This window comes from Lepisosteus oculatus, chromosome 2 (assembly GCF_040954835.1).
Source record: "Lepisosteus oculatus isolate fLepOcu1 chromosome 2, fLepOcu1.hap2, whole genome shotgun sequence".
In the NCBI taxonomy this organism is placed as follows: domain Eukaryota; kingdom Metazoa; phylum Chordata; class Actinopteri; order Semionotiformes; family Lepisosteidae; genus Lepisosteus; species Lepisosteus oculatus.
This window is the reverse complement of record NC_090697.1, coordinates 4,491,189-4,507,892: the sequence shown is the minus strand read 5'-3', so window position 1 is coordinate 4,507,892 and position 16,704 is coordinate 4,491,189. Positions and strand designations below refer to the sequence as shown.

General features: G+C 41.5%; 2 protein-coding genes across 2 annotated transcripts; one reads left to right on the top strand and one right to left on the bottom strand.

Annotated features, from left to right (window-relative positions):
* Nucleotides 1-62: 62 nt before the first annotated feature.
* LOC102697277 (trace amine-associated receptor 13c-like) lies at nucleotides 63-1,085 on the bottom strand. The gene has a single exon (XM_015353803.1). It carries the CDS (start codon nucleotides 1,083-1,085, stop codon nucleotides 63-65), a length of 1,023 nt encoding a protein of 340 aa, XP_015209289.1.
* Nucleotides 1,086-8,606: 7,521 nt separating this feature from the next.
* LOC102697474 (trace amine-associated receptor 13c-like) lies at nucleotides 8,607-9,596 on the top strand. The gene has a single exon (XM_006626255.2). The coding sequence runs from the start codon at nucleotides 8,607-8,609 to the stop codon at nucleotides 9,594-9,596; it is 990 nt and encodes a 329-aa protein (XP_006626318.2).
* Nucleotides 9,597-16,704: the final 7,108 nt, after the last annotated feature.

Sequence of the window (16,704 nt, the reverse complement as noted above, 5' to 3'; positions counted from 1 at the left end):
GACAAAAAAAGAGGGATGGGTAAAGTCATACAATTGACACTTGAGACAGGGAGTCACTATGTTTACAAGGTTTCTGGGAACAAATTAATCAAAGATGATGCTGGGTTAAATATCTTCCGTGTTACAATCAATTTCACGGATTTCTGAAACCAGGAGTAAAACAGGGCGTAAATAATGGGATTGAGACAAGAATTAAAACAGGCCAACAAAACAAGACAATTAATAAGTACAGAAGAAGAAGACATATTGACTTTTTCATAAACTAGTGTGCAGATATAATATGGCACCAAACACAGGAGAAAGACAACAACTACGATCCCTAATGTTTTAGCAGCTTTTGTTTCAGATTTCTTAGGAATTTTGCCTTGTCTTTCATTTGCAGAATTAGCATGTGCTGTAACAGTATTGATTAATTTTGCATGTCTTCTAGCTACTACAAAAATTTTCACATAGAGGACAATCATTATAGAACATGGCAGAATAAATACAAATATTAAATCAGCTATTCCCCAGGCTTCACTCATCACAAACAAACAGTCTCCAAGACAAGTATTGAGTTCATCACCACTAATATTTCCATTAAAATAAACAAGTGCCAAATTGTATAACAGAGATATTAACCAATTAAATGATATAACTGGCTGTGTTATGTAAAATATAACTTTTGTAGAATAAAGGAAAGGATAACAAACAGAAAAATAACGATCAATAGAGACGCATACAACATTATTAATTGACACAGATGTGAAAACATATTGAACTGTTTTGTAAATTGTACAAAACGTTTCTCCAAAATACCAGCATGTCTCTATTAACACACTTAAGCGGAAAGGCATCACGGTTAGTCCTATTAGTAAGTCTGCCACAGCCAGAGAGAGCAGGAGGAAGTTGGTTGGTGTGTGGAGCTGCTTGAAGTGAGAGATAGAAATAATCACCACCAGGTTTCCACACACTGTCAGCATCACCACTGCCACTGCAGAAATATACATCACCACATACACAGCTGGAGATCGCACTTCCTTAATACAGGATGAGTTATATGATTGGAAACAGTACTGCACTTCCCCAGATTCTGGTAATTCCATTGATTTGAAATGTATTAACTGAATTATCCACAAAAGAAAAATAAACAGATTTCCCAGTTACAGTTAAATTACAATTACATCTTCATACTGTGAATTATATTCAGAGCAAAAACGGCACAGACAGAATCATTGCTAGTTTGCCTGCTTCAAAGTCTCTCAACATCTCTTCATGTGAGTGTAAATGTTAAACAGGATTACTAGCCACTCCCACTTTAATAGTGTTGATAATTGTTCATTGGCCCTAATCACTAAGGGTTGGATGAGGAGCTTAAAGAACAGCCCCCACGATCAGACATACCTGTAGAGCATAAAATATTAAAATATTAAATAACAATGGAAAAAATTAAACAGGCTGTTATGTGCTCTAAAATACGGCAAGGAGAAACAATAAAGAATAACATTCAAAAACCTTGACAAAGCATTTTAATTTTAACATTTTAAATACCTTCAAATAAATGGCTGTGGTTCACTCAAAATATTTACGAATGCATTCAAACTGCTGTGTATTGTATGCTGGGTTAAAAAAAAAAGATTTTGAAATATTTGGATGTTTTTTTTTTCTCACAATTCTCAGAGTTCAAGTAGTGTGGACCAGTCAAACTTGCTGTTTTTTCTCCTGCGAGGTTAAATTCTTAAACATTCACAAAAAAAGGTTAGCATACTCTCAAGTGTTGCACTGTGAAAAAAGGACCGTGGTCATGAGACAAACCAAATCAAACGTTCTGAGCTGCCTGAGAAAACGGGGTCTTTGATGGGCTTTTTACAATATCTGTAATACCTTTGACCTGTGGGTGGTCTTTGGGAAGAAACCAGTTGGAATGTGGCTGGAGCCATAAAATAACACTGTACAGTATATATCTACCACTACCAAAACCATACATACAATTCCTTAACCTTGCAGACATTAAAGACTGAACATTCATCACTATTTAATTTGAACTTAAAAGCGTGTGATACTCACTCATGTTCTCGTGAGTAGAGAATCCACCACAGACATGCAAATCTTTTCAGCAGCAAGGGAAAAGAGGGTAGGGGTGGTCACTAATAATTTTTTCAATTTTTTCAATTTTAAGCATGTTGCATACAGTGTGTGGAAGCAACAGATAGTAAGTCACAGACAATTATTTTAGAAGCAGTGTGGAACACTCTATCCAACTGTTTTTTCTCTGGAGAGGCTAAATTCTCAAATCAGACTGTCACAGAAAACATTAACACTCTCTTAACTGTTGCCCTGTAAAAATGGACCATGGTCTATGTTACACACCAAACTTTCTGAGTTTGCTGAGAAAAGGGTTTTTGATTGTCTTATGTTATACGTACAGTACATTGGTCTCTCATTCAAGATGGAGAAGACTGTTGTGCCATGAAACTTAAAGGAACAGCACCTAATTTCTCCACTATCTCAACATCAGTCACAGAATTCTACCCTTGGGAAGTACTTGTATTTAAAACCAATGGCTATGAGAGCTTCTGATGTACTTTGGCCATCCACCTCCTACTTTATAAAAAAAATCTAGAAACTAGAAACTGTTTATTGATTCACATCCATGTCAATGAAAGCTGATGGAACAGCGTCTGAGGGACTATTGTACTGTATTAAAAGCCAAACTGTAATCTATGAGCAAGACCAGTGTGTACCTCAAGGTGCAGGTACAGAGAGGCAGCCTCCTCAACAGCACTTGTTTATTTTGCATACTAGCCAGTCAAACACTTTCATAATGGCTGATGTGAGATTACCAACCTGTAAACATTCAAACATGTTACATTCAATATCTTTGGCACTGGGATAACAAAAGCTTTAAAAAAAAGCTGATACAAATCTGCTCTATATTTACTGTATATCAACATCCATAACAAAATTGTTAATATTGCAATTTGCTGTTGAAGTACGGTATGCACCACTCAAAACCCTGAAATATAATTTTATTTGCAAAGCAATGGTAAATACTGGCAATTAGGCAGTCTGCAAGAATGAGACTAATACTATACTGTAGTTGGTTCCTGAATCAGAGCCCTGCAGTAGAGCTGACCACTGCCTGGCAGCCTTTGAGTAAGTTGCCGGCAGCAGCCCTTTCCCGCCAACAGCCATCGAAACCTGACACCCTACGCAGGCAGGATCTTAAGACAGTTCTCGCCAGAAGGCTTGTCAAGCTTCACCCATGCACTAGAACCCTGCTCTAGTCCATGAGGGTTCACCAGGTCGACCCCTGCCAGGAACCAGGGAGGCTGTGCTGGTGTGGCTCTGACCTGACCAAGGACCTGACACCCTGCCAAGGTGAGCATCTCTGGAGTCTTGCCCTGTAGTTCCAGCATGTCTTCGCGTTAGTACCACAGGACCTTGGCCACACCGATTTCTTCAGGCACCTCATTGACACTGGTGACACTTGCCCTATCAGACAGCAGGCCCACTGGCTGTCAGAACAACTGAGGAAGGTTGCTGAGAGGCCCCTAGAGTAGACGCTGTGGGCAGGGACAGGGGAACCTTCAGACAGGCCCTGGAAGTTGCAAATAGGCATGGTGCCAGTAATTGCCCCTGGTGGTCCTCACCTGCTCCTCAGCAGTCAAGGATTCACTAGCTGCACACCTTCCCTTCTTATTCTTGGTTGTAAGCTTCAGATACCAGCAGAGGTGGTCTTTTTTGCAGTCCCTGCTATGAACAAGTCAGAATACACTGCCCAGCTAATTTTTGTTCCCTCAGGAGCACTTACAGTTTAGAAAAAGGACTGGGTGCTCCACCTTGTCAAACTTCTGGGAGAAAACTTCTGGGGAGTGGTCCTAGGAGATCCATTGCGGTGCGAGAAAAAGGTTCTTCGATAATGAGTAAGGGTTGTAGCAGAGCTTATAACTGTGGCTTCAGGGAACGAAGCTATTGCAGAAACCCCTGACGTCAGCAGAAGAACCTTCCCTTACCAGGAGAACCTATTCAAATATTCTTTCTTGGGTTTTTTCAATTCCTGCATCTCTGTAGGTTTGAGTGGGCTAGCCCGCAATATGAATTGTCAATGCTTTTATAGTACGAGTATCCCTTCTGGGTTTGTGCCATTTAGTTTAGACCTAGCCCTTGAGCTGTGGGGAGAAAAAGGAGAGGGGGAAGCTCTGTGAGAGTCTGTTTGCGAAGTGACTCCTTTTCTTGCTCATTTTCCCACTATGCAGATTACCTGTGGCGTAGGGTAAGTTTTTTCATTCTTCCTTAAGTTTGTATTCTGCGAAAGGGATTCCTGCGAGGGGAATAATTGTGAAAACCAGGGAAAGTCCCTCACAAGAATAAGAGAATCATGGTGGTGCAGATATTGAAGCTTTGTCCTCTGAGCTGGAGATTTAGACAGGCGGCTGGATAATTCTTTTGCTTCCTGTGAATACAGGTGATAGAGAAACTGGGGTGACTCTCTACTTTAGCCGGTCTCTATATTACAGTCCGTCTTAGTGCAGTCTTTGATGAGACACTGGTCAAGTTCATGATGTTCACAATGTGGCTGTTCATCACGGTTCTACCACCTTATGTCCCTGGAAAGCTATGGCCATCCTTCAGATTAGATGGGAACTGACTCTGCACCCATTCCGAGATTCTGCTTGGTCTCCTCCCTTTGGAGTCCTCGACACAGAGGAGAGGATGAGGAAGCAGCAGCCCCCTGGGATTTCCCTGCGATGTCAGTGGCTGCCAGACTGTTCCAAGGTTGCCATGAAGTCATCTACATTTTGACGATTGGATTGTTCAACATTTTGATACAGGTTAGGGGGCGATTGTCATGGATGAGAGTAGAGGACTATTCTTTCTACTATTTGATTGGGCATCAAAGTGAATAGCTCCAACCATTTCTTTGCCAAGTACAGTAGATTAGATTGAACATTTGAGAGTGAGCGGAGATGTTGGGACTGTAGCGCAACACCTGGAATACTGTGCCTGGACCCGTGTTTTAACCCCTTCATGGGTGAGGATCTCAGCTTTGAGCAGGTTATAATCTGCAGCAGAAGAGCTGTCAAGGTTGTAATATGCCTTTTGAGCTTCCCCATAGAGAAAAGGAGCAATGATGCTCACCCAGATAGCAGAGTCCCGGTTAAGGCATTCAGCTGTCCTCTCAAAAAAGATGAGGAGGAGCAGGGAGAAAAGATAAATAAAATCTTCCATTTGACAACAAAGGTCTTGGGTCACCTTGACCTGGCTCGGTAGGTAGCAGGTTTGGACCGAGGCTGCCTCCTGGAAAATCACCAGCTGGACTTGTTGTCACGGACGTTCAAAGGGACTAACCGTGGGGAGCAGGAGAGCGGAAAAAGTCCCATATGCGTAGCAGCAAGACGGGAAAAAGGCCCGGGCTCATTAGTGCAAAGAGTTCAGGAATGCCGTATAGAAACCTATGCCCTCAGGGAGTGGACGTGGGCCGCCCTGGTGCTAGGTGGGTCTCAGGACATCCGAACATCAATGCTGAGCGAGGACAGAGTGCAAGACCCGGAAATATATAGCCCAAGGGAGAGGGGGACAGGAAGGACAGCAGACCGGAAACTAGGGACAGGACAGAGAAGGAGTGCCCCCTGGCTGCAGAGGGCGTGACAGTACCTCCCCCTTCATGGGCGACTCCCGACGCCCATACAAATAAATAAGCTGCACAGCACTGGGGGGAGGAAAAACCTCATTTAACTGAAAGGAAACCTCCGGGAATCCATGGCTGAGAGCTACCCCTTCCTCCAGGGTATAAACCTTTATTGGGTGGAGGAAGGGGGGGGTAGAGAAGAGCTCCGGAGACTTAAAACAAAAAAAGTACACAAGCACAAACACCGACAAAAACCTGGGAAAGGCCAGGGAGACAAACCACAAAAAACATATAGGAACCAAAAACAGGTGGGAACCAAAGTTCCGAGACACAGAGAGCAGGGGGGACCAAAAAGGAGGGGAAATCAGGAAGAAAAAAATCAAAACAAAAGGCAAAAAACAAGAAAAAAACCACAAAAATCCCGGGAAAAAATACCGCAGACTGGGCAAATGGCACGTTCACATTCTAACGCTGATATCGGAGTGGACAACCTGAGGAAAGCCAGACCGAAGTCCGCTCACAGACACTGATGCCCGGAGTGATATCCAGCGAAAAGAATTGAGGAACGGCAAATGGGCACGTTCACATTCTAACGCTAATATCGGAGTGGACAACCTGAGGAAAGCCAGACCGAAGTCCGCTCACAGACACAGATGCCCGGAGTGATATCCAGCGAAAAGAATGGAGGAACGGCATAAAGCTTACCATTTTATCACTGATATCGGAGAGAGCAAGACCAGGAACAGCCAGGCACGAGAACCCGCTCCAGACACAGAAGCTCGGAGTGATATCCAGTAATAAGAATAGGCAAGCCAGCTCAACATTCAATCACTGATATCGGAGTGATCTACCCGAGGAAAGCCAGGTACAGGACCCGCTCACAGGCACGGAAGATCGGAGTGATATCCAGTGATTAGAATAGAGGAACTGAAAAAAAAAACAGCCCAGAGAACAAGAAAAAAAAACTGCGGCAAGACAAAAAAAAAAACGCCGCTCGCGGGGTTAGTAGGTGGCTCAGCATTCTGTCACGGACGTCCAAAGGGACTAACCGTGGGGAGCAGGAGAGCGGAAAAAGACCCATATGCGTAGCGGCGAGACGGGAAAAAGGCCCGGGCTCATTAGTGCAAAGAGTTCAGGAATGCCGTATAGAAACCTATGCCCTCAGGGAGCGGACGTGGGGCGCCCTGGTGCTAGGCGGGTCTCAGGACATCCGAACATCAATGCTGAGCGAGGACAGAGTGCAAGACCCGGAAATATATAGCCCAAGGGAGAGAGGGACAGGAAGGACAGCAGACCAGAAACTAGGGACAGGACAGAGAAGGAGTGCCCCCTGGCTGCAGAGGGCGTGACACTTGTTGGGTGTCTTGAGTTTGACGACGGAGCCCATTAGCCTCTTGTTCAGCAGAGACGGCGAAAATGAGTGCTCGTACTGCTTCCTTAAGCAGAATCAGCCCTGGCCATTTCTCCACACAGAGCCCTACGTTGGGCGCCACGATGTGACAGTGCGTGGGTAATTAGCCAGGGGTGTCACTGAATATTAAATTAACTCTCCTGATAAGGAGGTGGAAAGTCGGTGAAGAATCACTTAGATGGATTATATTCTATACAGTTAAATGGAGCTGTATAGCAAAGTAAATGAAGAATTCTGTCTTTAAGGGGTTCTGATTACTAAGCTCTTCAGCAGTGCTGCATAGGCGAGGTTCTAGTTCTGGGCAGTCACTGGTGAGCACGGGGCTGTTTTGTTGCCTTACAGGCCCTCTAGTGGTACCATCCGTAGCGAGGGGTGCGAGGGTATATCCGCGGTGTCACCCCCCCCACAAAAGGAATGTGAGACCCCTGTTCGCTCTCTTCCTACCTGGAATCATTCAAGAACCTCACCTCCCTCTGCTTCTCTTCTTCGCCCTGCTTTTCCCACCTCTCCGTGACTACTGTAGCATGCCCCCTGTAAATAAAAAGGGGGATGTAGCTTCCTCATGAAGCAAGAAGAACAGTGTAATCTAACGGCCCAACAGACCTAAAATAACAGTCTCCTCACCTTCCTATGTCAACTAACTACCCGAAAGTCATAATATCCACAAACATCCATCTGATGTCAAATGTCGAATGTGTTTTCTCATGTCTCTGCTTCAAGCTAGGAATTCTGGGTTTGCTCATGGGAACGTGAGGAAGTGTAGTTGTGCTCCTTCCACCTGTTGACCTTTGATTTGTTCATTTTCTACCACTTTATTGGTAAAATAGACCAGTAGTAAAGGTTTATCGCTAATTGGAAGAAAGGTGGATTCCTCACAAGCAACACTGCATGCCTACGAGCATCCAGGAGGTGGCAGGGGCAACTGTCCTACCAACAGTCCTGGCAGACTACTTTCACATTAACCCCAACAGCATGAGCTGTACATGCTCTTTTCTAAGGATTTTGCTTACTGTATCTGCCTTTCATTAATTGATTTAATTAACTTTCTTCCCCCTAGTTTAAAGACTTTTGTTCACTTTTATTTTATTTGAATTTGCCAAAACATCTTTAAGTTCCCATTGTTTTTCTGTTTATTCCCTGTTCAGTCTAAGGATATGGGATGCTCACTAGGCTCCTCACAAAAACCCAGATCAACAGATGTCATTAGGAGCACTGGAGAGTCATCAACACCCAGGAGGGGCCAGGAATTATTAATATAAACATCACACCACATCAAAAGATTTGTAGACACTGAGTTGAAGGCAAGGTTGTTAACGTTAATCTTATTTGTGTCAATTTAATTTGTTCTCATCATATTCCCAAAAATTCTTAACCATGTTTAGATTTTGATGTTTTGAGTGCAGATATTTAACTTATTCATGGTATATAATTCAATGTTTAAACATTATTCTGATTAATACCAGTTGAATCTGTAAGCGTGCCTTATTCATGACTTACAAACTTATTTAAATTCTGATATTTTACATGTGGACCTTTAGTGAACACAATTGATTTACAGCTTCATGGAAAAACGAATTTGAAGCAATGCAGTATTGTTTTCAGACATACAACTCATCCTGTACTAAGGAAGTGCGATCTCCAGCTGTTTATGTGGTGATGTATATTTCTGCAGTGGCAGTGGTGATGCTGACAGTGTGTGGAAACCTGATTGTGATCGTCTCTATCTCTCACTTCAAGCAGCTCCACACACCAACTAACTTCCTTGTGCTCTCTCTGGCTGTGGCAGACTTTCTAGTAGGACTAACTGTGATGCCTTTCTGTTTAATTCTTTTAATAGAAACATGTTGGTATTTTGGAGAAAAGTTCTGTATACTTTATAAAACAATTGGTTGTATTGTAGCTTCTGTTTCAGTTTATAATATTGCATGTATAGCTATTGACCGGTATCTTGCTGTGTGTGACCCTTTACTTTATTCTATAAAAATAACAGCTAATCTAACACGAATAGCCATATTGCATGTATGGTTACTATCAGTCCTTTACAGCTTGGCACTCCTTTATTTTAATGGGAATATCAGCAGTGCAGAAAAACATAATACTTGTCTTGGAGAGTGTTTGTTTTTTATCAATGATATGTGGAGTATGGCTGATATAATTATATTTATGTTACCATGTTTTGTAATGTTATTACTTTATGGAAAAGTTTTTATAGTAGCTAGAAGTCATGCAAAAGTCATTAGTTCATTCAAGGAGCAATTGCCTTTTTCTCATGAACGAAAGGGTAGGATTTCTATGAAATCTGAACGAAAAGCTGCAAAGACATTAGGAATGGTAGTTTTTATCTTTCTGATGTGTTTAATGCCATATTATATATGTGGTTTTGTTTATGCAGATATGAATTTATCTTTTTCTTCTATAGTTAATAATTTTCTGACATGGTTGGTATATTTTAACTCTAGTCTGAATCCTATTATTTATGCTCTCTTTTATCCCTGGTTTCAGAAGACTGTGAAATTGATTGTAACACTCAGAATTTTTAACACTGCATCATCTTTGATCACCTTGTTCCAATAGAACTTGTAAACATATTGGTGCTGTTAATACATAGTCATTATAAGCCTCAAGTGCAATAATCTATCCCTTTTAGAAGTACAGTGCATATGTATTTAAAAGCACTTTTTAAAACTTTGGGAGAAAATACAAATCTATAGTTTCATCATGTTTGAAATACATCATGAGTCACAGACAAAATCAGCATCTTTTGTATGTCACTAATTAATTTCTCCTGCTTCCTTATGTTTCTGCATACAAAACGTTCTGAATAAACTACTTTAAAAATGCTTCTCAAAGTTGTTTAGTGGAACATTGCAAAGAAATGAGTGTTGGCTTGTCCATTTTATTATATGTTTCCTAGAACCCTGTTAATGCCATTCTGTCAGCTTTTTCTGGCATCATACCATGAGTGGTCCCAGCTTCTACAGTGCCAGCAACATTTTAAAAGTCTGTGACTTCCAAGGTAAGGTTCCTTCACAAGCAAGCAGCGTCTGTAGCAAAACAGGTGCTGTTTTTGTTGCAGTCTTTGTCCCAGGCATTACCAGGCAACTGTGAGGACTTCCCACCTGCCAAAGCACCTTTCCACTGCCACCATCAAGCTATCAGTGACTTCCACAGCCTCCTTATTGTCACGGACACTGACTGAAATCCGTGTCACATCTTGTAGTAGACCCTATGCGATACGGTAAGAGCTGGAGAAAACAGGAGGCTTGGTCAAAGGGAACACACAGTGGTTTAATAGTGCACAAAATAATAGTGACAATCCGTGAGACAGTGAACAGGGAAGACAACACGGCATCCAAATCCAAACAGGTCCAAAGGCAGGTCAGGGCACAGTCCGAAAGTCCATCAACAAGGAATCTATCCTGGGACGCGACAAGGTTAAAATCCGTGGGAGAGGGGAACACACGGACAGGCAAAACATGGAGGTCCAAGGGTGACGGGGCGAGATCCTCCAGACCCCGGGCTCAGGAAGCGGGAGATGTCGGTGATGAGGCCTATGCCCTCAGGAGATGGACGTAGGGTTTCCTGGTGCTAGGCTGGCCTTGCGACATCTTTACCCTAATGATGAGCGCCGACGACTGGAGGAGCTAGTCTTTAAATAATAAAGCTAAGGGGGTACACCTAGGGAGCTTAATCACAAGGACAATAATGGGAGAAGTGGAGCGCCCTCTAGGAAGGGATGTCAGGCGTGACACTTATCAAAGACGATGAGAACATTGGCAGCAGCCCCATCCAGTGCATTTATTAGACGCTGGCCGGTTGCTTTGTGTCCAAGCTGCCCACACTGAGAGTTCCTCTTCTAGTCTTGGCAGTGGCCTCCCCAGTGGCCTCAACTTGAATGGGATATCAATTATGCCCACAGGTCGGGACTGGGAGCACTGTGCTATGCCCCATAGCTGCATTGGACCCCACCCCAGCCATGTTACCTGACCCATGCCAAGAGCCCTTTGCCTGGAGCTTCCTAGAACTGAAGACTGCAGGGTTGCCCATAACAACATGCCCAACCAGCCTTCAGACAGCCTGGAGGCAACACCAGACACCACACCCCAAAGAGCATTCATGTTTAATGTATGATATGTAAATTCAAATATTTATTACATGATAACAGTACAGAATTCAGTAATGGATTGATGCTTAGGGACCTGGCATGAATAAAGCTGAATACTTGTACAGCTATTGACAGGACATATTTTAGAGTTTCTGGAAGCAATGTAGAAGCCAGAGCACCCCAATGTAGGAAACAGTGAGTCTCGATGACTTTCTTCTCTCTTCAGCAGGGAGGAAATCCAGTGTTCTTTCCCATTATAGAAGGTGCTCCATTGGTGTATCTTGTGCTGAGACATTCCTTACAATTAAACCTTGACTTTTTACTTTTTAAAGAATATCTGAAGCCTCCATGGTTGTTTGAAACGGCTCACAAAAAATGATAAATTCTTCTTTATGGTACCAGTTTCCATATACCAAATAAAAAATGAACAGCTGACTACTATGTGACACATTGGTATTGTCTTGTATAACCTGTTTCAGAATATTCAAAGACATTGACAATTTGAGAATGAATGATAAAATTACTTCCTCAATCTTCTTTCACTTTTCTGTAGCACATTCCAGCTCAACCATTTCCATGGCACAAGGCATGACAAATGACCTTGTAAGATGTTTCTAGTTTTTGCACCAAAGCAAATCTAAGTTTCGGCAAAATTTCTGGTGCCTCCCTGGAGCCTTTTTCTGTCAGAATACCTCAAGACTGTCTGATTCATTCCCAGGTGGTTTAATGTTGGCATTGCAAAAAATGTTCCCACATAAGAAGCACTGAGGCCTCTGTATGTCATGATGATCAGTGATGAATGTGAGACCAAGATTCGTTGAAATTCTTCGTCGACATCACCAACATTTTTAAACTTAGGGTGCAATGGTTTAAATGATCATTTCAAGTTTTATTAAAAATAATAATGGCAACATTTATTAAATGGATTCTATGCAATTAAGTTAAACAATAACTAATTGCAAATTATAAAAATATAAAGATAAATATTTGTATAATGGTTAGGCATTCTCTGTTAATATTATATGTGACTCCCACACCCTTAGGTTCCCTTCCTGAACCCCTGGTTAAGAACCCTGTCTTAGTGAAGTAGCCAGCAAAACCCAATAGAGACAGCCTAGAAAATGCTCTCTTATGGACTCTGATGCACACTTGGAACACTCAGCATCACAAAATACAGTAACTAGCTACCTGGATGTCTGCAAAAAACTACCCATTCAAGTTTTTGAAGCTGATATCCTGAATGTAGCCAGCGTATCAGCTTCAATGAAATGGCTGTTCGATATTTTTATGGTTCCAGATGTTTTAACGTGTTAAAGGTGCTTCTTGTTCTCATCATTAAGTATTATTGGGTTTAACTGTTGATTCTGAGTCCATTGGGATGACTTTGTCCACCCCTAGCTAGGCATATCAGTCTAAGCTTGTGTATTTGGTTTTAATGCTAAACATTTTATTACCAAAACATTTTTTTTAATCATTCCGCACAATATTGCACATAAAACTGACTTCCAATATCCTCTAAACACAACAATTAAGTTTGTTTTCATTTCAGTGAAACAATTTTTTAATAAACAAATTAATACTGTAATACTGGCAATAGCACTTGAGACAGAAACTGCACAATGGTTGAATAATATATATTTTTACCAGCAAAATCAAAACGCAACATCACAAAACACAAGGCAATCTGAGCTTTTCAGAACTGTGTTTCATAACTAGATACATCATCATAAAGCAAATGAACCTTTTGTCATAGTTATAGTCATCTCGCGTTTTAGTTTAGAGAAGCACCAAAGTACAGTATGTCTGTGATTTATTGGTTCTCCAGCCAGATACAAGCAGAAAAGCTAAATTTTGCTAAAATAGATAAAGAACATTTCACCTTACCATGAGAAAATTCACAAGTTTATAAAAACAAAACATTCTGCAACAAAGATGGCTGGTGAAGCTCCCATATACTGTACGTTCAAATACGTATCCTCTCTTTAGAATGCGTGCATAGTTTTTTATTTTGTTTTACTAAACCTGTTTAACCCTATAAATACCAGAAAAGTTGAAACAAAAAGTGTAAAACACTTCTTTAAACTGTAAAGATTATCAGAAGCCTCTCTAGGGCTGGCAGTATTTAAATACTATTACATTTAATTTTTCGGAAGGGTGAGAAAACCAGTTCATGTCCTGTCTTCATAAAAAAAATCATGCAGGTTTTTTATACTTGTTCGATCACTTTTTACCCAAGGTAGTAGGTTTTTGTTCTGGATATTTCTGTCTAAAATGTGAGAAAAAACATACAAATCTGAAGGTTCAGACAGGGGTTCTCTTTAATTCAAGACCCAAACCAGGTCTATACTGCGTGTAGTTTCAAAGATAATTCAAGACATTAAAAGGTACATCCGGTCTAGGAGAACATTGTTCCATTTTGGGAGAGGAGATAGATAAGGATTTTGTATCGATTCCCTTTATAGTTTTTGTTCAAAATAGAAAGAAAACTTTTTTTTGTTTGTTTACCTTGTCTATGCAGGAAATTAATGGAATTTATGAATGAATTAAAATTGAGGTGGGAACTTTCAATGGAAAAAGCAACTTGCAACCAAATTAACTAGATGAGTCTAGTATCATCCTCTGGTTTGTTAAACAATATTCCGCAGGTATATTATACCACCGTCACAGCTTCTGTGTGGCGAAGGTGACTTGGAGTCATGTTAATTAATGATTACCATCATAGACACAACCACCAAAACATTCTGGCACCCTTGGCAACCATATACTCTTGTTAACAGACTTGTCCATTTAATAATGTAATGTGAAATTAATCACATGGCATTTGTTACAAAAATCAATCTATTTTCAGTTCTGTCGTTAGAAAGGACTGTTGTCAGCTGTGTCAATTTTAAATGTGTTTGGGGCTTACATTAAGGAGTATCGATGGACAATCTTTGAGGTGAAGAGACTGGTTAATAGCGATCGACAAGGGTTGAGGTTAAAAGAGTTGGTGTTACTTCCCAGAGCAGCAGAATGGGACCACAGAAAAAACCTATATAAGCTATGTAAGCCATACAGATCCAGCCATTCAGAATGCATGCTGGACAATACAGCAGTTTGTGCTACGCAAACCCCAGCACTCTGCACTGCACCACACTGCCCTTTTAAAAAAATATTCTGTTGAAGGACTGGACTACTTTTGTAAAACCACCAGGTGGCGCAGTGAATGCAGTGAATGCTTAACATGATGTGTGGAAGCATTTGGGCTGTAGTCAGAAAACACCTGGTTTGAAACCCTGGTGATGCTGAGCCCCTTGGGACAATCTTTCCAATTATAGTTGTATAGTGCTTAGACTTTTATTAATTAAAAACAAGTGCTTGTTGTGAATACGATGTGCTTCTTTCAGGTTTACATCCTCATTAAAATAATGTGGGAAATAAGCAGGACTGTCCTCCTATTTGGATGCACGGGCACCTCTTTATCTGGGACCTCTGTCCACCAACAAGAGCAACAGAGACCATAAAAATTCTTGAAGTAAGGGTTGAATACACGAGGGCTGCAATGGGAACAGGCACGCAAGGTTAGGGTGGATACAGGTCTTGGAGAAACAGGGCAAAACAACAACAACACAACTATTTAAATCCGTGCTTACTGTCTCTCTACACAACTGTTTACATGACCAGGGTCAGCTAGCAGCAATTCCCAGCCTGCACTGTGGCGCATTCTTTCAGTGCTAAGCTGTCCTGAGGGCGTCACAATAATCTACCGTATATTTTGTCTTAATGTTAGTGGGGCCAGTAGGGGGGCACTCACCCTGCAGTCTGTGTGGATCCTAATGATCCTAATGCCCCAGTATAGTGACAGGGACACTACAGTGTAAAAAGGTACTGTCCTTCAGATGAGAAACGTAAAACCGCAATCATTAAAAATCCCAGGTTGTTTCTCAAAAAGAGTAGGGGTGTTACCCCAGTGTTCTGGCCAAGTTTCCCATTGGCCTTTACCACTCATGGCTTCCTAATAATCCCCATCTATGAGCTGGCTTCCTCACTCTTGCTCTCCTCCCCAATGAGAGCTGGTGTGTGGGGAGAGTACTGGTGCACTCTGGCTGCTGTCACATCATCCAGGTGGGGCTGCACACTAGTGGTGGTGGAGTGGAGTCCCCATTACCTGTAAAGCAGTTTGAGTTGAGTGTTCAGAAAAGTGTTTTATAAGTGTATTGATTTTTTTTTATTTCAAGAAAGCCTTGCTGGTTTTTCATTGTTGATTAGAATATATTTACTTTTTTCCAGGAATTTGTTGCTCAACATCTGTGGGGACCAGAAGAATAATTGTTACTTCTCTGTCATTGTCTTTGTGTGTTTTTTTTACTCCTCGGGATCAAGAGTTTTTCATATGGAGCAGGTATGCAGTCATAATTCATTATTTTGAATTACCGTTACAGGATATTATGTAAATTCAAGATTTCTACTCATGGAAATAATGTAGGGATGACTGATGAGCACTCAAAAGGTCCACTGAAAGGTACAGTGGATAGTAATGGTAGGGGAATCAATAATCAGATTTCCTTATGCTTATATAGCGCTTTTCTGGACACTCCACTCAAAGCACTTTACAGATAATGGGGATTCCCTCCACCACCACCCATGTGCAGCATCCACCTGGATGATGTGAAGGCAGCCAGAGTGCTTCAGTATTAATAAGCAAGTGCAAAAAGAAAACAGGCCTAAAGAAACCATGAGGTAGCAAAAGCACAGTAGCTCAGCTAATGACAGAGCCCTGAGTGAAAGGGGAAGTATTTAAGCCAAGTGGAACTAATAAAGAAATAATAAATAGCAGATTAATTAGCTACATGGTGTGAAAGTCTGCCTGAGCATGTTCTAACAGCACAGGGGGGTGCGCTGTCCATGTGTGCATGCAGGACCGATCACTGGCGCCAGCACTGTCATGACATCAGAGATCTAAGCCGTATTGTGTGCTTGATAGGAAGTCTTGTATGGTGCCAAGGTTGCAGACCAACCGGAGCAAGCACACTAACCTTTGGACAGAGGATACAGTTGTCATAGTTCATCTTCAGAGGCGAACTGTTCTTTTTCCCCTTGAACCTTTGACAGACTTTGCCATTACTTCAAGGATAAGAGTAGTCTTGTGCTCTCTGGTCTGCCATATATATTTCCATGACCGGCTCAGGTTTGCTGCAATCCTCATAAGGAGAAGTAGCTCGTAATAAAAGCTCTGTGGAAAGGCAATACCCCAATCTCTAATTGTCTACAGTACTCACGAGAGTTTAAAATTAAACCAGTTCGAATTTCATCGTAGTAGCACACTGTCACAATATTTTATTCCTAGAAAGATTTACCTGGTGGCTATTTTTTAAGTATCCGGACTTTACACTTTTATGTGGATACATTTAATAACTTTCAATATTCCTAATTTCCTTGGTAGCCCATCCACATAGCTGAAGATTAACAGTAATGTTGGGACACTTCAATTCATTTTAAACATTGAACGTTTACTAATGATGTTGACACAAGCATACATACTGCTAAATATAATACCAAGGGTAACAAGACAGACTAGTTCTATTGAGAAGGTCTCAA

Excerpts from the sequence above, each read along its gene's own strand:
- LOC102697474 (XM_006626255.2), top strand. The coding sequence starts at position 8,607 with ATGCAGTATTGTTTTCAGACATACAACTCATCCTGTACTAAGGAAGTG.
- LOC102697277 (XM_015353803.1), bottom strand. The coding sequence starts at position 1,085 with ATGGAATTACCAGAATCTGGGGAAGTGCAGTACTGTTTCCAATCATAT.